The sequence below is a fragment of the Octopus sinensis genome, linkage group LG1 (genome assembly GCF_006345805.1).
Source record: "Octopus sinensis linkage group LG1, ASM634580v1, whole genome shotgun sequence".
NCBI classification, from domain to species: Eukaryota; Metazoa; Mollusca; class Cephalopoda; order Octopoda; family Octopodidae; genus Octopus; species Octopus sinensis.
The window spans coordinates 172,549,166-172,573,855 of NC_042997.1; the positions used below are offsets into that span (position 1 = coordinate 172,549,166).

At 37.5% G+C, this 24,690-nt stretch overlaps 1 protein-coding gene and 1 long non-coding RNA gene across 5 annotated transcripts in view; one reads left to right on the plus strand and one right to left on the minus strand.

The window, feature by feature from the left end:
- Window positions 1-24,690, plus strand: part of LOC115219651 (histone-lysine N-methyltransferase EZH2) — a 200,220-nt gene that overhangs the window by 130,033 nt on the left and 45,497 nt on the right. For 2 of the 4 annotated variants that reach the window (XM_029789827.2, XM_029789840.2), the window contains exons 4-6: window positions 6,295-6,339; window positions 14,713-14,769; window positions 19,081-19,217. In XM_029789827.2, the coding sequence (XP_029645687.1) occupies window positions 6,295-6,339; window positions 14,713-14,769; window positions 19,081-19,217 (239 nt within the window). The remainder of the gene's footprint in view (window positions 1-6,294; window positions 6,340-14,712; window positions 14,770-19,080; window positions 19,218-24,690) is intronic. The other 2 variants (XM_029789852.2, XM_029789847.2) reach the window with 2 other exon arrangements.
- LOC118765247 lies at window positions 1,680-20,885 on the minus strand. Its single transcript, XR_005001090.1, has 3 exons — window positions 20,873-20,885; window positions 18,649-18,654; window positions 1,680-1,809 (listed from the first exon to the last, which is right to left on the minus strand). It is a non-coding gene; the product is annotated as an uncharacterized LOC118765247 (long non-coding RNA).

Here is a 24,690-nt window from a genome sequence, read left to right on the forward strand (position 1 = left end):
TGTATGTCAATGTTGGAAATTACTGTTAATCAACTTCAAAAACACACACACATTGATGTCAGATTACTGCTGCTGGATTAACTGTGAATCAACTGGTTGTATAATGCTGTCTAGTTCTTTTATGAAAGGTTTTCTTGGCATTAATAGTTTTCTTTTGCACGATATAATTCATTTAATTCTTTGCTCCCATTTTCTCTCTTTCATTCACACTCATAATTAAATTAAAATAAATATTTCAATCAAAAGATGATAAAATAGCTGAGTCAGGACCAATTCCAACATTTTAAAGATTCACTAATATTTTCTTGTCTTTGCGTATTTGTATAGAAGCCAAAATTCGTGTTCTGTATGCCTCTGGTTATTTAAGAAACAGGAAATTTATCAATAGTTTTAGCAAGCTCGTATTAACTAACTATTATTATACATTTGTCAAGAATTGTATGGCAGCAGAAACAGTAAACTGCCAGACATGAAATGCTTTACAATATTTAAGCATGTCTTTTTCTCTTTTCCTTCCACAGATAATTATTCTCATTCCCCACCGTCAATGGACCACTGTCCAAAACGTCAAACACACACTTAATTTGTTCTTTACAGTATAAAATATTGTGTACTGTTGACTCGTGTTGTGTCCACTGTTTTTTCACTGGTTTATTCAGCACACTGATACAGACACTTGGTTTATCAGATTACACTGGATCTAGTATTAATATTTATGTTCTAGAGGTGGTGAGCTGGCAGACTCATTAGCATGCTGGGCAGAATGCTTAGCAGCATTTCATCCATCCTTAATATTCTGAGTTCAAGTTCCTCTGGGGTCCATTTTGTCTTTCATCCTTTCGGGGTCAATAAAATAAATACCAGTTGAGTAATGAAGTCAATGTAATCGTTTTAGCCCTTCCCCCTAAATTGCTGGCCCTGTGCCAAAATTTGGAACCAGTATTTCATTCATGTTCTGTTATGCTCTTAGTTCAAATCATAATGGAGGCTAACATCCTTTTGAGATAGATTTAGAAATTTCTAGTCAAATACCACGCTTCATTAAAATGACTTCATGGCCTCCTCCAGAAAAACTGTCCTTGTGGTGCCAAAATTAGAAACAATTAACAGAGTTAGCAGAAATGCTAAAGCAGATGACTAAATCCATCACAATAATTTTATTTCATTTTTCTACATTATATAGTGGAAACGCTATGTGATGAGGTGGAAATGGTGAGAGGGTTTTGTTATTTTGGAGATAGGATGTAAGTGATGGATGTGAAGCAGCTGTGACAGCAAGAGCAAGACTTGGCTGGGTAAAGTTCAGGGAATGTAGAGTGTTATTATATGTGAAAAGGTTCTCCTTGAAGATGAAAGGAAGGGTTTATCAGAGTTGCGTGAGATCTGCAATGCTGTATGGGAGTGAGACATGGTGTCTGAGGGAAAGCAAAATGGCAATTTTGAGACGGACCGAGAGTGCGATGGTGGGAGCAATGTATGGTGTGAAACTATTGGATAAAAGGAGGGCTGAGGACTTGATGGGGATACTGGTGTCGGAGGAATCGGTGGAACAGCTGGCAAGCGCAAATGGAATGCAGTCATATGGAAATGTGTTCTGAGGAGAGTGCTTGAGTTTAAAGTGAATGAGCTGCAAAAGTAAGATCGACCAAAGAAAACGTGGAGGGGACAGGTGGAGGAGGAGATTGAGGAGGAGGATGTCTAAAACCGGGCGAGATGGTGTGAGAGCAGTTGCTGTAAGAGTGAGGTAGATCTAGCCACCCCTGTTAATGGGGACAAACCCGGATTTAAAATATTGGGATTCATTCATATCTTTAAACATTGTTTAAGATTTGTTTTCCTTTAATCTCTGATTTTAATAAATATTTATTGCCAAATAACTCCAACTTTGTCTCCTCAGACCAGAATAGCTGACCAAAAACTGGACTGTTGCTTCAGATAACCTCTGATGAGACAAAGTTGGAGTTATTTGGCCACATGGGTACTGAATACGTCTTGAGGAAGAAAGGAGAAGCATACAAGCCAAAGAACTTTGTGCCCACTGTCAAGCATGGTGGTGGAAGCATAATGCTATGGGGATGCATCTCTTTCAGTGACACAGGTAACCTTGTTGAAGTCCATGGAATCATGAGGAAAACAAGTGAGAACTTGTGGTGAGACTTGAAGACCTGAGTGATGGTTAGGAAACCAACCAACCTGACACCACTCGAGGCTTTCGCTAATGAAGAGTAGGCCAATATCTCATAGGAGACATGCAGGAAGCTTGTGAACACATACAGGAATCATCTAGAAGCAGACATAAAAAACAAAGGCTATGCTATTGATTACTAAAGGAAGATATCAGACTCAACAAACCTTGAGTATGAATAATTTTGAACAGCCAAACCATCTAACCCATGCCAGCATGGAAAGCGGACATTAAACGATGATGGTGATGCTGGTGGCACTTTTTGAAAATCCATGAATAAAATAACACTGAAATGAAGAATTTCTTGAATTATGTATTGATGTTATTTTTTCACTGCTGGTCACATATAACTCACAAACAAACTTGACAAAATGCATTCATTTCATCACAAAATAATTTTGAGATGAATAATTTTGAGGACAACTGTATATATATGTGTGTGTGTATGTGTGGCAGATGCCAGCGCCGCCTGACTGGCATCCGTGTTGGTGACACGTAAAAGCACCAACCGATCGTGGCCGTTTGCCAGCCTGCTCTGGCCTCTGTGCCGGTGGCACGTAAAAAACACCCACTACACTCACGGAGTGGTTGGCATTAGGAAGGGCATTCAGCTGTAGAAACACTGCCAAATCAGACTAGAGCCTGGTGCAGCCTCCATGGCTTACCAGACTCCGGTCGAACCGTCCAACTCATGCTAGCATGGAAAACGGACGTTAAATGATGATGATGTATATCCACTCTACCTAAAATTTTGAGTTTTATATCAGATGTTTTCAACTGTTACATTTCAATGTATATAGAAAATTTATGTATGTGTGTGCGACCAGGAATTCATTGGTGAGTGTACCTTCCTTTTTTAGGACAACTGTATATATAGTGTGAATTAACTTAGATTTGGCTACTATTTCCAGCAGCCATTATTCATAGAAACTTTCTAGTTGGTTCACAAACTAATTTGAGTGATATATACCTCATGAGCATGTGAACTAAAGCAACATAAGATTATGCATGCTGTATAGAAATTTTATAGAATCACTGCTGCAACAAAACATGTTAGATATCGAACTACTCAAACTGTGCCACTTTTAGTAACTGTGTTACTTTTAGAAATGCAAATACCGTTAAATGCATTTATTTCATAGTAATAATAATAACCCTTTTGTTGGACATTTGTCATGCTGTTTACATGGAATCACAACAATACCATTGTTGCTCTCTCCAGAAAATTCATAGATTCTCTCCTGGAAATTGATTTCTGCGCGTAATTCTGTTTATATATATAAACAATGAATTGTCTTGGTAGAAAAAGGATGCTTCATATTTGGTTATATGTAATACATAGTTTAAAATCTCCATGTGGTATAAACTTAGTTTCTGCTGTAAAACTGTTTTAACATTTTCTTGAGAATTAATTATTTCTGCTGTTTACAAAAGAAAAAAAAACGTAATAAAAATCAATTTTAAAGTTTTATTGCAAATAATGGAGTATAATGAAAAATGTGACATGGTAATGATCTTCACCTGTTTGGAATTTGATTTATACACACACACACACACACACACACACACACACACACACATACGTAAAACAACATAATCAAGATAGATGAGACTGACTTTATCTATGCACAAGATCACATGTTTATTGAAGGAAATGAATCTGTGTTACATTAATGCCCATTTTCATGAACACTTGTGGTAAATCAAATTGAGATTTGAAACCAGCTCTACTATAGACACTTTTAATTACAAACTGTTAACCCTTTGCCTTCCCTAATATCATGTGATATGCAAGACATGTTTTCCCCGATATCCATGTGTCAAGTATGACACACATTCCTAACTTTTTTCAGCCACCAGAGTGGCTTGGTGATTATAAAAGGAAAGGTTTCTCTTACTTTGAGCCCTTGAAACAAGGGCTAACTAGAATTCTGAAAACAAGCATGGACACTTAGGTCAGACTTATGAAAATGATTTAAACCTTTATCATTCAGATTACTCCTTCAAATTTAATAATGATGCATTATCTTGTAGGTGTGACATTTTCAAAATGTGATTGCTTAGTTTTAGATATTGTAGGATAGAGAATTGAGAAGCCAGATATAAGCTAGTTTGAATACTAAAGGGTTAATGTGATTAGTTGCTCTGTTAGAAATAATAGCCAAATCTCTCAAGCCACACTCTATCTTTAAAAAGGAAAGACATATTGGAAAGATAAATGTATTTCTAGATAGCCCTAAAAACATGCTTTTGGTCAAAGTTTTGCTCCATTAGATGTGAGCTGAGCATAAACAACAGCTCCTCCTTTTACTGGTTTGATACTTATTTTGTTGACCTCAGAAAAATGAAAGGCTAAGTACATGAAATTAAAACACCTGTGACACGTAAAAAGCACCATCCGAACGTGGTTGATGCCAGCGCTGCCTTGACTGGCTTCCGTGCCAGTGGCACGTAAAAAGTACCAGCCGATCACGGCCGTTGCCAGCTTGCCTGGCACGTCAAAAGCACCCACTACACTCACGAGTGGTTGGCGTTAGAAAGGGCATCCAACTGTAGAAACACTGCCAGATCAGACTGGAGCCTGGTGCAGCCTTTTGACTTCCCAGACGCTGGTCGAACTGTCCAACCCATGCTAGCATGGAAAACAGACGTTAAACGATGATGATGATGAAAGTAAAAGGCTATAACTAAATTCCAAAAAATCTTTTTATTCACTGTTCAAACAATCTATTATCATAATTATGTGATAAGAAAGATGTGCATGTTTTTCTTCAAGAAATTACATATTTCCGTGTCAGTAGTGTAAATTCATATTCTTTTCTTTTAGTGGTTTCACCCAGAGTCTGGTGCTATATATATATATAATTTTCAATGTTCAAAACTCTCTTCTTTATTATGTCTTGTAAAAAGGGGTTCTGTCTTCAATGTAAATGCATCAGTGAGCTTTTCTTTCCATGTTATTAGTTAAGAATTACTGGTTAAAATAATGAACCCTTGTGATGATGTTGATGTATAAAGTTGATATCACAAATACTCAAAAAAATAGATATGTATATAACTGTGGCCTGGCATTGTGTTTGCATTTAAAAAACTTTTTTTTTTTTAATGGTTTACAAGGATGCACTGCATCTCATTTTAGATATTTTCCTAATTAGTGTGGGGAAATTGTGGAAGAAATCATTACTTGTGGGCTGCTGTAGTAGGAAGTATTATGTCAGTATAATGAACTGAGGCTGGAGAGACCTGGCCTGAAAGCTGGTGCTGAAGAGTGTTAAAGGCATCCAAGGATTAGATCTTTCATTTATAAGTATTTACAATTTGACAGGCTGTCTTGGGGGGTTTTTTTGGGGTTTTTTTTTTTACATGAAGATACTGGCTTAAGGTTCCACTCTGTTGGGTCAGACTGGAACCACATGATAGTTTTTATCTATTCACTGACTGCAACCATGCTAGGACACTGCTGCCTTGAAGTGTTTGGTCAAACAAATTGACCCCGGTATTTATTCTTTGGGGGCTTATTCTATCAGTCTCTTCTTGCCAAACTGCCGATTTATGGAAACATAAACAGCCAATACTGGTTGTCAAGTGGTGTTAGGGGACAAGGACAAACACACACACATGTCAGGTTTCCATACAGTTTCCGTCTACCAAATTTACTCACAAGGTATTGGTTGGCCTTGCACTTAGCCATGTCTGTAATAGATGTGTTACTTTTTTTTCTCTTATATTTTCTTTTTATTCCTGTATAAAGATTAATGAAAATGAAATATATACATATTCCACATGTTAAAGAGTATCTATTTTCTTCAGAACTGTTTTATTATTATATAATGCCTTTAATATTGCTCTTAATTCATTTTCCATTTCATATCAAACTTTCTCATGTTATAATTGTGTAATCATGTAATATGCTGTGTTTTTGTATGCATGTCTGTATGCATCTGTGCATGTATGTGCACATATCATGTGTAAATAAATCATTTCTCATGCCATGTTATATTTAACATAAGTCTATAAAGATTTTTTTTTTAATTCTATACTGAATACTTATTTTTCTTTAAAACTTTTTTAAACTTTTTTTTTTCCATTTTATTAAAATTTTTATTCAGGTGGGTTTTTGAGACCATCCCCTGTCCGGTTAGGCAAAAAGCCAGGTAGGGCTTCTCTATTAATATATCCTCTAGATATTTTCTGCCTCATATACTTCTGTTGTTGTTTTTTTTTCTCTTTTTTTATTTACATTATTTTGGTTTTATACATACATGTTGTTTTTTTTTTACGTTTTTATATTATATTAAATATGTATAAATATACATTGAATATATATAGTGTAATGTTCCGTTTATTGATGTTTTCAATAAAGAAGTACTCCATCCAGCAATAGATGAATATTTAATATACACATAATTTAAAATTGAGCTACTGTAAGTTCCATGATTATGGTACTGAAATTGGGTGAGTTTGTATAGCCTGTCATATGCTATTGGGCAATCTGTCAGACTCGAGATACAACATGGCTGCTCTCTGAGAAAACATGAGAAAGAATGAAAGAAAAAGGCACATGACAAAAAGAGACCAAAAAAATGCACAATGAAGGATGTTCCCTTAGTCTATTAAAGTGGGAATAAATGATGGTTAAAGTGATTAACTCAACAGAGAAAGGTTAAAGTTTGTCAGACAGTATGCTTGATCTGGAAACTCCAATGACCTACTGAATTCCAGATATGAAATTTTTACTAGGTGCAAGCATATGGATAGCTTTCTACTATTGAACTGGAGAACACCACTCTCTCCAGATTAAGCATACTGTCGTCCTCTGTTGAATGAACCACTCTAACTATTGTTGATTCCCACTTTAATACATCAAGACGATACAACTCATACTCTCTTCCTTCTGTACTTTTTACTTTATCTTTTTTTGTTATGTGTTTGTTTCTCTCAGAGAGCAACCATGTATCTTGAGTCTAAAAGATTGCCCATTTGTACATGACATATTATACAAGGTTACTCAGCTATAGTACTATTGTTAGCATGAAACTTATAGTATCTCAATTTTAAATCCTGTGTACATTAAAGATTATTTATATATATATAATGGAAATGTGATTAGAGGAATTACTCAGTGGTCAGTGGCATGAATTTAGACTGCAAAGATGAAGAAGCATATGTTAATTATTGTACAAAATAAATTCTTGATTTCATGGAGCCATCTTCATTTTAAGAGGAAGGGAGACAAATTAACACCCTTAGTAGTGATTGCTACTGATTCTAAGTGATAAGGGATGATGATTTTGAAAGGAATCAAGTGTTGTCATACCTTAACATCGGCCAGACATAAGAATTAAAGATATACAGAATATTGTACAAGATAAATTTTTGATTTAAAGAAACTGGTTTTGCTGAGAGAAAGGAAGCAAATACCTAGTGATGATTGCTACCAGCTCCAAATGAACAGGAGTGATCAAAAGGAATTAAGAATTCTTTTAACCAAATTAACATGCCATTAAGTAATAAGTAAATTTTTTTTTTTTTTTTATGGAGACAAGACTACAGCTGTGAATGTGTGTTTCTGCCCCAGAACAGCATTATCAGAACAGCATTGTTTTACCTTGTCTCCATCCAGACTTAAGTCTTAGACATAAAAAAATTATTTAAGAACATATACACATATATGGTAAATGTATGAGCCAAATACTGAGATTTACTCTAAGCAATTGATATTCCTCCCTTGTAATTTGTGCCCTTGTGATTATTATTTTATTGTTTATTTTATATTTTATGTTAAATTATTTTTTTGTATTATCCTTTCCTTCTGAAATGATTTTTTTTTTAAAGATTATTTTCAAATTTCTATATATTTATGTATATATTTCTATGTTTCTAAGTTATCTTATGGCAACTGCTAGCATAGGTTTGTTTCTTTAAAAAGGGGTCAGGCTTAACATTCTTCTTTCTTTGATTGGCTCTGCTTCACTATCCTCACAAATAACATCAACAGCAATAATAATAATGGTTTCAAATGTTGCCACAAGGGCAGCAATTTTGCAGGGAGGGGATGAGTTAATTACATCAACCCCAGTGGTACTTATTTTATTGACCCTGATAGGATGAAAGGTAAAGTTGACCTCAGCAGAATTTGAACTGAGAATGTACCAACGAGTGAAATGCCACTAAGCATTTTGTCCAGTGCACTAACAATTCTGTCAGCTCGCTGCCTTAATAAGTTTGGAGGAGGGGGGCTAGTTGATTACGTTGACCCCAGTGCTCAACTGGTCCTTATTTTGTCAACCTTGGTGGAAATTGAACTCAGAACATAAAGTCAAACGAAATACTGCTTAGCATTTCTCCCAGAATAATAAATAATAATAGTAATAATAATAACCATGATAATGGTTTCAAATTTTAACACAAGGACAGCAGCTTAGTGAGAGTGTGTAAGTTGATAACATTAACTCCAGTGCTTGACTGGTACTTATTTTATCAATATCAAGAGTATGAAAAGCAAAATCGACCCTAGCAGAATTTGAATGTAAAAAGGCCTGAAGAAATTCTGCTAAGCATTTTCATTTGCTGTGCTAATGATTCTGCCAACTCACTGCCTAATAATAATCTTTTCTACTATAGGCACTAGTTGATTATATTGACCCTGAAAGGGTGAAAACCAAAGTTGGCCTTAACGGAATCTGAACAAAGACCAAAGCTGGAAGAAATATCACAAAGAATTTTGTCTTGTGTTCCAATAATTCTGCCAATTCTTTGCTTTAATGATAATGCTTTCAAATTTTGGCACAAGGCTATCAATTTTGAGAAAGGGATAGGTTGACTCCGGTGCTCAGCTGGTACTTATTTTATCAACCTTGAATGGATGAAAAGCAAAGTTGAACTCAGAACATAAATGCCGCTAAGCATTTTGCCTGGTGTGCTAATGATTCTGCCCGCTTGCCGCCTTACTAATAATAATGATAATGTCTTTCTATTTTTCTAAGTCTGTTTCTCTAACAATAACCACAATAGATAAATAAATAGATAAAGCAGTAAAGATTATTTTAAAATCTTTCTTCTCCAAGAATTCCATAGGTTATGTTGCACAAACACAATACACTTTATCTGTTACCTTTGTATGCCTCCACTGGCCGTGTAAACTTTCTTTGATTATCCTGTGAGGAGACACACAGTTGGGTCTTGCAGTAAGGTAGAGACATTTGGTTGTATTATTCAATTTCTGGTGCTTTCTTTATTATCATATATTACTGATTGACCTTATTACTGTGTGAAAAGAAATTTCTTTACACTACTGAAGTGAAAAGAAAATTCTATTCATAGCTGTAGAGAAGATTGTAGATAAAAAATAATATGGCTTATTGGAGCATTGAATCATTACAAAATATTTACTTGTCTTCTGGTTTGTCTGACGCTTGTGCTGACAACTTTTTTGTCTACACTGAAGTTTTTGTTTTAGAACTTCTGGAAGGACTTTTTTTTTTTTTTTTTTTTTTTTTTTTTTAACAACAGCTGCTTTCATAAGGAGAAATAGATAGAAGTGTTGGGTATGACACATTCTGCAATTTAATTCACAGCTTTATTTCACTGCTTATAATAACATTTTGTGAAATGAAATAAGTTCATGTGCTGTGAAAGAGAAATGAGGTGTGATGCTTTTGATGGACAAGACCTTTCTTTGTAGAAATGAATGGTGTTGACTAGAAAGTTATCCTGCAATGCACAAGTCCGGGCAGATTTGTTTATGGAAGACTATCAGTCACCTGTGCATACCAGCCTGTCCTCTCCATGCTACTGATGCTATCGAAGGGAAAGACAAAGGCCAATACAGCTTGGCACCAGTGACGTTGCAACTCATTTCTACAGCTGAGTGAACTGGAGCAATGTGAAATAAAGTGTCTTTCTCAAGAACACAACACACAGCCTGGCCTGGGAATCAAACTCACTACAACCTGAGCCATGCATATATATATGCATATGGTTCAAAATGTACCAAAAACAGAAAACAGACAGGCTCCATTTAGGTCTCTTCTGATTCTAAGTCTCAGTTTAATGCCCTCCCTCACTCACTCATTATTCTCTTATCTGTCATTAACCTCCTCTCTTATCAAGGCATCTCCTTACTACTACTCTCTTTCTATCTCTCACTCCCTATCATCATCATTTAACATCCGTTGTCCATGCTGGCATGGGTTGGACAAGTTGATAGAGCCCTTACAGTGTCAGATAGAATAATCGTAGCATTTGTTCTGGCTCTGTCTCCACTGTTCAAATGCAACCAAAGTCAACTCTATCTTTCTTTCTCCCACTGTCACTCACTCTCCTTCCCTCCCTCCCTCCTCCTGTCTCTCTCTTCCTGTCTCTCTCTCTCTCTCTCTCTCTCTCCTCTCTCTCTCTCTCTCTCTCTCTCTCTCTCTCCCACACACACACACTATTTCACTTTGATTCTCTTCCATCATTCTTTCTTCTATCATCCCAAAGATCTGATCCTCTTTCATCTCTCTTCGACCTGCTGGGTATGAAATAACCTTCTGAAGCTGTTAAACGGACACATTTTAGTTAGCTTGACAGTAATACTATCTTTCTAGTGTTGGTCACGATAAGATACATTCAGTGAATTCTGTAAAGTGATTGGTGAATGAACAAGCACAGCATAAGATAAAAACTCTTTACACTTCTGAAAGACATGACTGCTTCTGGAGTGTTCATGGCACGATAAAATATAACCCTGTATACCCTAAAAAAAAATCATTGACAGGAAGAAGAGTATCCAGCTGTTTTAAACATGATAAAATTGGAATATATAAACAGTTGTGGTTCCTCTGCAACTCTTGCTGGAAAAGTGAATGTAAAAACAGTGCTGATAATAAGGCAGCCTATATAGTGACAGTCAATTAATCCTCAGTAACTTCTCATTGCATTATCTTCAGTTAGTTTTGCTCTGTACACACACAAGTGTCTTTTATGAAGCACTTACTGTTGTGTTTCTATTTCTGTGAACTTGGTTGTGATTAGATTGAATTTGTGTATTTCAGGTTTAGAATAAGGTACACCATATCTCTGTATGTTGTAAGAGCATCTAGAAGAGGCTAACAAGAAGGGTATCCAGCTATAAAACACTGCCTCAGAAAAAAAAATTTCAGTTTTTGCCATCATAGAAAAACACTTGTAAAATGTTAAGCTTAAATTTTTGTGTTGTAATATTATTTAAGCAACAGCAGCTAAGAGCTTATGGTATTTGTATGTTATAAGAAAATACTTCTTATCAAAGACAGGAAATTGCTAGCTTCTTTAAACTTGTGTTCAGGCTAGGAAGCTGGTGGTGGTGGTGGTGGTGGTGGTGGTTAAAACCCAGATGGCATCCTCATCCAATTTTTACTGATTTGTGGAACATTTTCTGCATTTTGCTTAGAGCTGTTTCTTGCTGATGCATCTTTGTAATAAGGTGAAATCTGATTGAATATTTCTGTGAAGGGGCAAGGTGAGGAGAGGCTGGTTGGGTTTCTGTTAATTATGCAAACTATATCTTCATTTAGATTTCTATATATGTAGAGCTTGTTTAGTCAGAGATATGCTATTTTTAAATTCCTTAAACATGCTTATTATATCTTCTCCAAACATATCCATGCTGTTGCTATTCAAGTCATGTGAATGCTAGTCCTTTGTTCCTATATAATCCTATGGAGGGAGAAGTTTAGATACCATTAAAAGGATGACACACAACTAACTTTTACTTTTCAGCGCCATCAAAGCTACTTGTGGAGACACCAAAACATCTGCTCTTTCTTTCTTGAACAAGGCATCATCATAAAACAAAAGCTACTTTACTGGACATTATTGTAATGCAGATGTCAAATTCATTAATAGTAGTAAATATTTTCCTGAATTCTATGTGTAATTATGTTTTTGTATTTATTCATCCAAAGTTCATGATTGAGATCCAGAGATATAGGTAACAAAAAAAAAGATGAATCATCTTTTCGTGTCCTAAAAGATCTTATATAACAAGAAACTCTGTTATGAAGGAGAGAGCCAACAACTTCATATGAATAACTTCTTCATGTATTGGGATCAGTAAATGCTTGTGTTGCCACCATCATCATCATTATTTTGTATTTCATTTTTTCTTTGCTAACATGGGTTAAATGGGACATTTGGAGGCAGTGTTTTATGCCCAGATACTATTCAATCACCTCTTATAGGTTTATCACACACTGGCACATGCAGGTATCCAATGGTTTCATCTGGAGGAAGAGCTGTGTTCATAAAGCCTCAGCAGGCTCTGAGACCAGTGTATCCACATAGTTTCTGTTCTCCTGGAGCAACGACAGAGAAATCATCAACAGTATAGATCAAGGGTTCTAACTATTTTTTATCTGTAGACCCCTTTGATTACTATTTTATTCTGGTAGACCCCATAGCATTCGATATTTAAAAACTACTTATATAAAAACTTCTTTCAATGTTCCTATTTTGTTTTTCTCCACATTAAATTTATGTAGGTTGGACTATGTAAAATGTTAGAGAAAGAAACTGTGCTGTTTCTTGCAATGCACACCAATACATACATCTGAAGCAAAATTTTTAATGGGCCCTTAAAATACTATTGTGGATCCCCAATTTACTATTTCGTTGCATGGACCCCCCAAAATTTTATATGGACTCCAGTTGAGAACCACTGGTGTAGATAGTTAAGATTGTGATAATGATGAACTGAAGTAGTTTTTGAGTGAGGGAATGTGGGAGGAATGAGTGGTTTTGAATGGCCCCTAGTTGGAGGTGGTATGAGAACAATTAATTATTTTTATGGGTGTGTACACATAGATGTATGCATATTTGTGTATTTAGAAGTATGTGTTGTATGTATAAATTAAGAGCTACGATGTTAATATGAATGATATACAACATTGTAAGTAGCAGTTATTCGGTTTTCCATACAGCAGCTGGAGGGGGTCTCTACTAGCACAGCATATCACTACTTCCTGTGGTTCTTTGTCATCTTTGTGATGTTTCACCTCCAGAGATCAGCTTTCACCATTTTTTCCCCATCTCTAGTTTCATTTTAATGCTCCATAGTTGTGTATGTGTGTATTTGTTGGTGTAAGCTATTGTCGACTTTTGTTCTTTTATGTCAGAAGTTAGCTGTTTGTAAAACAGTGATTGTACCAGAGTCAATATAACTAACTAAATGCCCTTGAAGTTGGCATCTCAGTTTGTTTGTAGTCCAGTGTTTGAAAGTATTTAACAATTATATGTGTAAAAAGAATGTATATGTGGAGATATGTAAGTAATTATATTGCAAGAAACAGCTCAGTTTCTTTCTCTAAGATTTTACATAGTTCAACTTACACAAGTTAATGAGTGAAAAACGTAATAGAAATTTTGAAAAAAGTATCTATAAAACTAGTTTTTAAGCATTGAATGGCTATGGGGTTCCACCAAAATAAAATAGTAATTAAAGGGGGTCTATAGTTAAAAATGGTTGAGAACCCTTGCAAGTGGCAAAGCAAGCATCACTAGTGCTGGTGAAGTGATTGACATTAGAAAGGGCATCTGACCGTAGAAATTGGTGGATAACACAGTCTTTGGGTGTTAAATGATAATGTTGATGACAACAAGGATATACACAAACATTCTTGAATATAAGATTTATGCAAGTTTTCTTTATCATACTAGCTGCGAAGCTTCCCGAAGGGCAGCATTCATGTTAGTTCCACTATTGGGCCCGCCTTGTGGCCCTCTATCCTTGTGTAACTTGATTTGAATGTACATGAAGATATTTCAAATGCCCAAACTTATTTCTGCGAATGTGCTAAGCACTGATGCTGATCATAGTTTAATCAATATGTGTGGAAGCAAGGTAAATGCAGTAAAGTAGTGGGGTCAGTGGACCCCCATTTAACCCTTTTGTTACTGTATTTATTTTGAGATGCTCTGTGTTTCTTTCAATTATTTTAAATATAACAAAGAATTTAGTAAAACAACTTAGTTATCATTAAGCTAGTGTGTGGAACATAAATTTAGACTAAGGCTTGGTGGAAGATTTTAATTCAAAACCTATGAAAACAAGACATTTTACCACAGAGCCAGAGCCGGTTTTGGCCGGGTTAGTAACAAAAGGGTTAAGCGGCCCTTCAGAAATTGAACCTCCTTACGATACTCCCTGGGAGTTCATAGTATGAAATTTATTGTCATTGCTCTGATTTGGTTGCCATTGCCATGTATTTAGTTTAAAATGCAGTAAAAATAGTGGTGGTTGGTGGGGCTCCAATTAGGTGGCCTTTAAGAAAATAGACCCCTTAGAACATTCCCTGAGATTCAGAGAGTTGCTGGTTTGAGTTTCATTTTCCTTGAACCAACAGTCTAGGAGTTAACAATAATAAAAATGTAACGGACAGAGAAACATCACTCAGATTTATTATAGGATGTGTAATGATTTCTGTATAAATTGTCTGGCATTTTCTTTATTATATCCGATGTATTTTGAGTATAATTTCTTAATACATAAATCTGTCTCCTGATTTCAGCACTTGTAACAAAGAGAAGCTGTAAGTCAGCTTCTATACAGCAAGAGAATACAAACTGTAAGTGCTTATGTTCTATATATTGTATATGCGCACACACTTACACACACTCACAATACTATATACACACATACTTTCATACACACAGACTCACAATAATATATACAGTTATGCAATATTATATACAATTAACCCCCTGTTTTTTCTCCTTTAAAATTTAATGGATTTTGGATTTCATAGACTGAAAAATAATAATAATAATCATTATGATGACGATCACAACTATAGGTACAAGGCTTAAAATTTAAAAAGAGGGGATAAATTGATTACATCGACCTCAGTGCGTAACTGGTACTTAATTTTTTGACCCCGAAAGGATGAAAGGCAACATCGACCTCAGCGGAATTCGAACACAAAACATAGTGACAGGCAAAATACTGCTAAGCATTTCACCCAATGTGCTAATGATTCTGTCAGTTCACCACCTTAATAATGATGATGATATTAATTATAATAATAATGTACCAAGAAAAAGTGGGGGAAGAGGACTTATTGGATGCGAACACAGTATTAGAGCAGAAGAAAACAACATAGCATGGTATGTAAAAAATGCCACAGAACTGCTATTGTTAGAAGTAAGAAGATCAGGCTCATGTAGGATGGAAGATTGCAAAGATAAAGCACTATACAAGAAATTGAAAATGAATGAAACGGAAAATAGGTGGATAAAGAAAAGAATGCATGGTCAATTTCATAGAGATGTTGAAAATAAGACAGACAGAAAAAAAGATGGCTGTGTCTGACTAAAAGTGATTTAAAACCGGAAACGGAGGCTCTAATCTGTGCTGCCCAAGAGCAAGCACTAAGAACAAATTACATAAAATACAGAATAGACAACGCAGCAGAAAGTGATATCTGTGGACAAAACGGTGAAACCATATGGCATATTACCAGCCAATGTACACCACTAGCCCAGAAGGTGTATAAGAGATGCCACGACAATATAGCCAGGCTTGTCTATTGGACATTCTGCAACAAGTATGGACTTGACAGAGCAAAAATTGGTATGATCACAAACCTGAAGGCATCGTCAAAAATAGAAGTGCAAAGATCCTATGAGATTTTATGATTCAGTGCGACCATGAGATAGAGAATAGGGAGCCAGACATAGTCTAAATTGAAAAAGAAAACAAACAATGCTGTATCATAGATGTAGCATGCCCAGCTGACAATAAGATATGCGATAAGGGAGAAAGAAAAGTCAATAGATATGACAGGTTAGCTTGGGAAGTTAAGCAGTTGTGATCAATGAAAAAGGCAGCAGTAATGCCAATAATTGTCGGAGCCCTGGGAACAGTGAGCAAAAATCTCGAGAAGTATGTGGAACAAATAGGGGCTGCAATAAGGGTAGAGCACTTGCAGAAAACAGCACTGCTTGGAACTGCTCGAATTCTCCGTAAGGTGCTCGAAAAATAAGAGGTGTTACCTTAGTTCACTGGTACAGTGGACAGGTGACACTGTAGTACATCTCCAGCATTAGAAGCTGTGCAAGGGCAATGATAATAATAATCATTTCTACTACAGGCACAAGGCTTGAAATTTGGAGAGAGGGGTTAAGTTGATTACATCCACCCCAATACTCAACTAGTACTTAATTTATCGACCCTGAAAGGATGGAAAGCAAAGTCAACCTCGGCAGAATATGAAATCAGAACATAAAGACAGGTGAAATACTGCTAAGCATTTTGCCCAGCATACTAATGATTCTGCCACTCACCGCCTTAATAATAATGATCATCATCATCATCATCATCATCATTTAGCGTCCGTTTTCCATGCTAGCATGGGTTGGACGGTTCAACTGGGGTCTGGGGAGCCCGAAGGCTGCACCAGGCCAGTCAGATCTGGCAGTGTTTCTACAGCTGGATGCCCTTCCTAACGCCAACCACTCCGAGAGTGTAGTGGGTGATTTTATGTGCCACCGACACAGGTGCCAGTCGAGGCTGGCGAACGGCCACGCTCGGATGGTGTTTTTATGTGCCACCGACACAGGTGCCAGATGAGGCTGGCGGACGGCCACGATCGGATGGAGTTTGTTACGTCCGTGCCACCGACACAGGTGCCAGAATAATAGTAAGAAGATAGGGATAATGATGAGGAGGAGGGTTTTCAGCACTTGAAGGCTTACTGAAATCATGGATTCCAAGAATAAGACCACTTTTGAGTCAAGTTGAGTAGTAGTAGTAGTAGTAGTAGTAGTAGTAGTAGTAGTAGTAGTAGTAGTAGTTTGAATTTTTGGCACAAGGCCAGCAATTTGGGGAAGGGGATAGTTGATTACATTGACCCCAGTACTCAACTGGTATTTATTTTATTGACCCCAAAAGGATGAAAGGTAAATTTGACCTCGGTGGAATTTGAACTCAGAATGTAGTGATAGGTGAAATACTGCTAAGCATTTCATCCAGCTTGCTAACAATTCTGCCACCTTGTTGCCTTAATAATAATAGTAATAATAATAACAATAACAACTCCAACAACCACAACAACAATAATATTATAATGTTTACTAATGAATTATGTATTTAAGCTTTTTTTTCTTTGCATTATTAAAAGTAATAGAAAGACTGGTTCTAGTTTCCCTTACCTAAAATCACTTTCTCTCTCCTGTTCTACTTCCAATCGCAGGGGCTCTTTTGGCTCCTTAGTCTTTCATCATGGTATAAGTACCTTGCAGATTATGAAAGCACCCAGTACACTCTGTGCATTGGTTGGCATTAGGAAGTGCATCCAGCCTTAGACGTCATACCAAAATTGAGACATTGGAGTGTGGCATGGTCCTCTCTCTGTCATTGGATCCAGCTGATTCTCGTGCTAATAGAAAAAGTGGATGTACAATGATGATGCTCTCCTCTCTCTCTCTCTCTCTCTCTCTCTCTCTCTCTCTCTCTCTCTCTCTCTCTCTCTCTCTCTCTCTCTCTCTTCTCTCTCTCTCTCTCTCTCTCTCTCTCTCACATACACCTTCTAGGTTTGTTCAATGTTTTAAGTCAAGCTTGCAGTTGTTTTTGTTAACTGAATATACTGAATGGTGTAGTTAAAACAAAATTTCTCATTAAACATCAAATAATTAATATTTGTCTATTTTACAACTTGATCTTTTGTGTGGTAAGAATTCATAATAATTTCAATACCATCTACAAAAGAATATGTGTGTGTATGTATGTATGTATGTGTGTGTGTGTATATATATATATATATATATACATATACACACACACACACTATATACATATATATACACACAAAGAAATATATATACACACACATACACTTGGTGTTAATCTGTCAAATAAAACAAAAGCCATGCAGTAATAATATTGATCAGTCATTCTTTAGAATGTCTGTCCACAAAACAATGCAAAGTTCTCTCTCATTCTTTCCAAAGCAGACAGAACCAACCAAGTTCTTGAGTATAAAACAGTGCATTCATCGAATGTTTTTTGCTGGAAAAATCTGTACATATGTGCTATAAAGTATCTGAACTTCTTGAGGTCATTTAGAAATATAGATTGGACAATATAATTTGACAGTGTATGTGTTGTATATATGTGTGTGTGTTTGTGTGTGTCTGCTCTGTATTGCTTCTACAGAGTTTAATAATAAAATGAGCCAATTAAAATGGTTTGTTCAGAAAATAAAGTTAACTGGAGTTAATGTACTTTTTTTTTTTTTTTACTTTTGTTCTTCTGGTTATTAAGCTACTGCTAAAGATACTAATTCTCAAAGTATAGAAATCACAATTTTAGCTTACTTTTATCTGGTTTTTATCTGTTATTTTGTTTTTGTTTTTGTCTGTGTGTTGGTGTATATATTATGTATATGTATGTGCCTGTATTTATATAAATGTATGTATATATGGCTGCTATATATACATATATGAACATATGCCTGTGAACTTACATTTATGTTTTTGCATTTATATATGTGTGTGTCTGTATATATATATATATATATATATATTATATATATATATATATACATACATACATACATACATATGTTTATGAAGCTTTGCGTGTGTGTGCTTTTATTTATTGATTGATTGATTCTTCACTGACTGGAGCATAGATCAATAGCCATTTTAATGATGTTTCTTAGGTGGCCATCTCTTCTACACATCTTTCTCCTCAATAAAAAAAAAAGGTTAACAAGATCTATTATTTGAATTTTTTTCAAGTCTCTTTCTCTGTCTGTCCGTCTCTCTCTCTCTCTCTCTCTCTCTCTGCACACTGACACACACACACATATACACATATATGTGTATACTTTCTGCATAGTATATTTGTTATTTTTTTTTTCTATTTGATTGTCCAGCCAACCAGATAGGTGCTGACAGCAAACAGGATGGGCCTGCCTCCAAACCTGCCAGTACTGACTGGCGAAAGCGAGTTCGTGGCGAGTACATGCGCCTTTGTCAAGTGAAGCGGTTTAAAAGAAATGATGAGGTTCGGGTAAGTGTGGACAATTCATATACTGTGTCTATGACAGAAAATTGTGTGTGCATATGCAAATGTATGGCAGAATCAGCAGGAGTACCAGACAAAATACCTTGTGGTATTTATATTCTTCAGTCAGATACTCACTGAGTTCTTTTTTTTTTATTGAGTAGTCATGTAGTAACTCTACAGCAAAAAAACTTGTCCTGTTTTGGTGTGTTCTTTCATAGTTTTACCCGTCTTTTGACATAAAGTTGCCCTTTTGGGGTTCATAATCTTGCAAACTGCATAACGGCCTCACCAGTGCTGGTGGTATGAAAAAAGCACCCAGTAGATGCTGTAAAATGGTTGACATTAGGGATGGCAGCCCGCTGAAGAAACAATGCTAAAGCAGACACAGGAGCACAATGCAGTCCTTGGACCCATCAGATCCTGTTAAACTTCCCAACCCATACCAACATGGAACATGGGCATTAAATGTATGATGATGATGATGACAATAATGATGACCACAATCTTTCTTCCCCTGAGACAGCTAAAATAAATATACCAGGATTGATGTAATTGACTGTACTCTAGAAGTAGGTGCCCCAGCATGGCTACAGTCCGATGGAAATTACAGGATTGACTTGTTTCTTCTGTTAATTGCTTAGCTGTATCCAAGTATGAAACCCAAGTTTGATGCTTGTATGTCATCATCATCATCGTTTAACGTCCATTTTCCATGTTAGCATGGGTTGGACAGTTCGACCTGGATCTGGGAAGCCAGGAGGCTGCATCAAGCTCCAGTCTGATCTGGCAGTGTTTCTACAGCTGGATGCCCTTCCTAACAACAAATACTCTGTGAGTGTAGTGGGTATAAAGAATATATCAGTATATGCACTTAAACCTACATTTGTACTGAATTACTCCTTTTTTTTCATTTGCGTAAATTCTTTTGTGTGTGTGATATTAAGATAGAACAAAGAGATCAGATTAATCAGTCGATTACATCAACTCCAGTAATTGAATGGTACTGTATTTTTAATTGACTTCGAAAGGATGAAAGGCAAAGCCAACCTTGGCATAATTTGAATTCAGAACATAAAGAGCTGGATGAAATGCCACTAAGCATTTTGCTCAACATGCTAACAGCTCACCACTTTTAACAATAATAAACAAGAACACTGAGAGAGCACAAACCTCCGCCAAAGCAACACCAACATCCTCTCAATGATTAGCCAGAGATGATTTTTAAAATGAAAATATCTGAAATAAACTCGACTGCTCTCACAAATGAGAAAACTAAAAATGAACCTGACCGCTCTCAAAAATTAAGTAAAAAGAAAAATAATCTAGAATCCTTGTCTTGTACCCGATTGATCCCAAAATAAATCAGTTCATGCCAGTCATGAGGTCTCCCTGAAAGTTTCATCCAAATCCATCCAGCGGTTCTTGAGATATCTTGTCCACGGACAAACAAACAAACATACAAATGCAACTGAAAACAGTACCTCTGCCTTTACTAAGGTGGTGGTAATACATCAATGAGAATCAATGTAGAAGCCTTTACCGGAGTGTTCGACCTACTAGAAATAGCAATGAAATTTTCTTCAGACCACTCTTGACTATCATTGAAAATGAGTGAAACAAAGAACCAGAGCAGTTGCTCTGGTATTTCTTTTACTAACATTGGAATGATGAAAGGCAGTGTTGACCTCAGGAAGATTTGAACTCATAGCACTGAGACCCAGAACAGATATTGCAAGACACTGTAGGAGCTTGTTGTGAAAGCATGTGGGTTTTTGGGCTCTGTCCTACTGCTTTCATCATCATCATCGTTTAACGTCCGTTCTCCATGCTAGCATGGGTTGGACGGTTCGACCGGGGTTCTGGGAAGCCAGAAGGCTGCACCAGGCCCCAGTCTAATCTGGCAATGTTTCTACAGCTGGATGCCCTTCCTAACGCCAACCACTCCGTGAGTGTAGTGGGTGCTTTTTACGTGCCACTTGCACAGGTGCCAGGCGAGGCTGGCAACGGCCACGGTCAGATTGGTGTATTTTATGTGCCACCGGCACGGAAGCCAGTCGAGGCGGTGCTGGCATCGGCCACGAGTCAGATAGTGCCTTTTATGTACCACCAGACCAGGGATCCTGGCTGGTTCAATTCGATTTCGATTTCGCTTGCCCCAACATGTCTTCACAAGCAAAGGGGGTTGGCATGGGTGCCTGTCGTACGGTCGCATTGGAGTATTTTACGTGCCACGGCCACGAGTCGGATAGTGCTTTTTACGTACCACCAGACCAGGGATCCTGGCTGGTTCAATTCTATTTCGATTTCGATTTCGCTTGCCCCAACATGTCTTCATAAGCAAAGGGGGTTGGCATGGGTGCCTGTCGTACGGTCGCATTGGAGTATTTTACGTGCCACGGCCACAAGTCGGATAGTGCTTTTTACGTACCACCAGGCCAGGGATCCTGGCTGGTTCAATTCGGTTTCGCTTGCCCCAACATGTCTTCGCAAGCATAGGGGGTTGGCATGGGTGTCTGTCGTCGGATGAGGTTCTATATCGACTTCGCTTGCCTCAACAGGTCTTTGTGTCCAAGGGAGGAAAGGCATTCATAAGTGGGCTGGGCTCACTTGTCCTGCCTGGTCTTCTCACGTACAGAATATTTCCAAAGGTCTCGGTCGCTGGTCATTTCCTCAGTGATGCCTAAAGTTCGAAGGTCGTGCTTCACCACCTCGTCCCAGGTTTTCCTGGGTCTACCTCTTCCACGGGTTCCCTCAACTGCTAGGGATTGGCACTTTCTCACACACCTATCTTCATCCATTCTCGCCACATGACCATACCAGCGCAATCGTCTCTCTTGCACACCACAACTGATGCTTCTTAGGTACAACATTTCTCTCAAGGTGCTAACGCTCTGTCGAGTATGTACACTGACATTACACATCCATCGGAGCATACTGGCTTCATTCCTCACGAGCTTACGCATGTCCTCAGCAGTCACAGCCCATGTTTCGCTGCCATGTAGCATGGCTGTTCGTACACACGCATCATACAGTCTGCCTTTTACTCTGAGCGAGAGGCCTTTAGTCACCAGCAGAGGTAAGAGCTCCCTAAACTTTGCCCAGGCTATTCTTATTCTAGCAGTTACACTTTCAGCGCACCCACCCCCACTACTGACTTGGTCACCTAGATAACGGAAGCTATCAACTACTTCTAGTTTTTCCCCCTGGAAAGTGACGGAAGTTGTTTTCTGCAGATTTTCGGAGGTTAATGCTCCCGAGCATCTGCCACATACAAAAACTATCTTCCCAGTTAGCCTACCTTTGACATTGCTGCACCTCTTATGTGTCCATAGCTTACACTGGGTACATCTTATAGAGTTTCTACCTACACCTTTTCTACAGATCGAGCAGGGCCATCTTCCTGAAGATATTTGTGGATTGTCTACCTTCCTACTTATTAGTACTTTGGTTTTAGCTAGGTTGACTCTAAGGCCCCTTGATTCTAAACCCTCCTTCCACACCTGGAACTTCTCCTCCAGTTCTGATAGTGACTCAGCAATAAGAGCAAGGTCGTCAGCGTAGAGGAGCTCCCAGGGACAGCCTGTCTTGAATTCCTCCGTAATTGCCTGGAGTACTATGATAAATAGGAGGGGGCTGAGTACTGAACCCTGGTGGACCCCAACCTCTACTTTGAATTCTTCTGTGTACATGTTGCCAACCCTAACCTTACTTACGGCATCTCTGTACATGGCTTGCACAGTCCTCACCAGCCATTCATCTATCCCTAGTTTCCTCATTGACCACCAGATAAGGGATCGGGGGACCCTATCAAAAGCTTTCTCCATGTCAACGAAAGCCAGGTACAGGGGCTTATCTTTGGAGTACAGGGGCTTATCTTTGGTACAGGGGTTTATCTTTGGGGTACAGGGGCTTATCTTTGGGGTACAGGGGCTTGCGCTTGTAAAAGTATTTTCGACTTTATTCTCAGGCTGAACAATGCCTTGTGAGTGTACTAAATTTTCCTAACAATACTATGTTAGTGTCCTGTACTGAGATATTAATCTGTGTGCGTGTGTGTGTGTTTAAACAGAAAAATGAAATAAAGAAATTAGAAAGCACTAAAGTATATTTGAATGTAGAAAATGATGGTGCAGGACTGCTAACTTTTCACCTACCTCCTCCCTACGTCGCTACTGAAACACCAAGAGAACATGTGAAACCAGTCCTGATAAGGAGAGATAGCACTCAGAGATTGGATTTGAAAGCTGAAAGGAAGTTATGATGTGGAACAACCTTCTCTCATCAAGCAAACAACATGGAGCACTAGCAAATGGCTGCACCTAGGGACAACTACAATCCATTGCCACAGATCAAGACAAGTGAAGATATACTGTTGGCGTCCTGTGTTCTGCAAAGAGTCAAAGGAATTAGGAAGAAGAAGAAAGAAAATTTATATGTAATCTTGTTATTTGTGGTGTCTTTATATATTATGGTCTAAGATGGCAATTATCATTATACACCTAGTGAATTTTAGTAGATCAATAATAATCTATCAGGAAAAGGTTGCAAGATGCAACGAAAATTTTAGGAAAATGAAAATAAAAATAAGTAGAAATTTTATCAGTGAGTGTGTTACATTATAAGGCACAAAAAGAAAATGACTCTCCCCAGACAACAGAATATGCCTCAACACACAAACTCATATAAAGAATCTTGCAAAGCAAATCCCAAAACAAAATCTATCAGGAGTTATTGTTTAACTCTGGTCAGTCTTCATCATGTGCAGTTATGAGCAATTGTGTTCCACTTATGGCCAACTTTTCTTTCTGTTTTTGTTTCCACTAGCATATATTGATTATTAATATTGTTATTATGGCCAATACCAGTGTTGTGTAACTGGTACAAGTGACCAAGTCCTCTGGCAATATACTGTGCTTAAGAAGACCTGTCAAACCAAGTGAGGTCATAGTCGTGGCTGATGCTGGTGTTGCATAACTGGAACCCCTGCCAGTGGCATGTAAAAAGCACCCACTACACTCTTGGAGTGGTTGGCAATAGGAAGGGCATCCAGCAGTAGAAGCCATGCCAAATCAGATGGGAACCTGGTGCATCTCCCCAACCTAACTGTCTTCAGTCAAACCATCCAACCTATGCCAGCATGGAAAACATGTTAAATGATGATGATGATGATGATGGTTGTTATGTAGGGAACACCAAGTTGGAAATTTTTATATTGTATGTCAAAAACAAATACTTATTCAACTATACGCATCAATGCTGTTTTATGCGGTTCATCATCATCATCATCATTTAACGTCCGCTTTCCGTGCTAGCATGGGTTGGCTGATTTGACTGAGGACTGGTGAACCAGATGGCTGCACCAGGCTCCAATCTGATCTGGCATAGTTTCTACAGCTGGATGCCCTTCCTAACGCCAAACACTCCTTGTTAATAAATTAAAATCTCTCTCTCACCAAAACTGTTGACAAAAACAGGT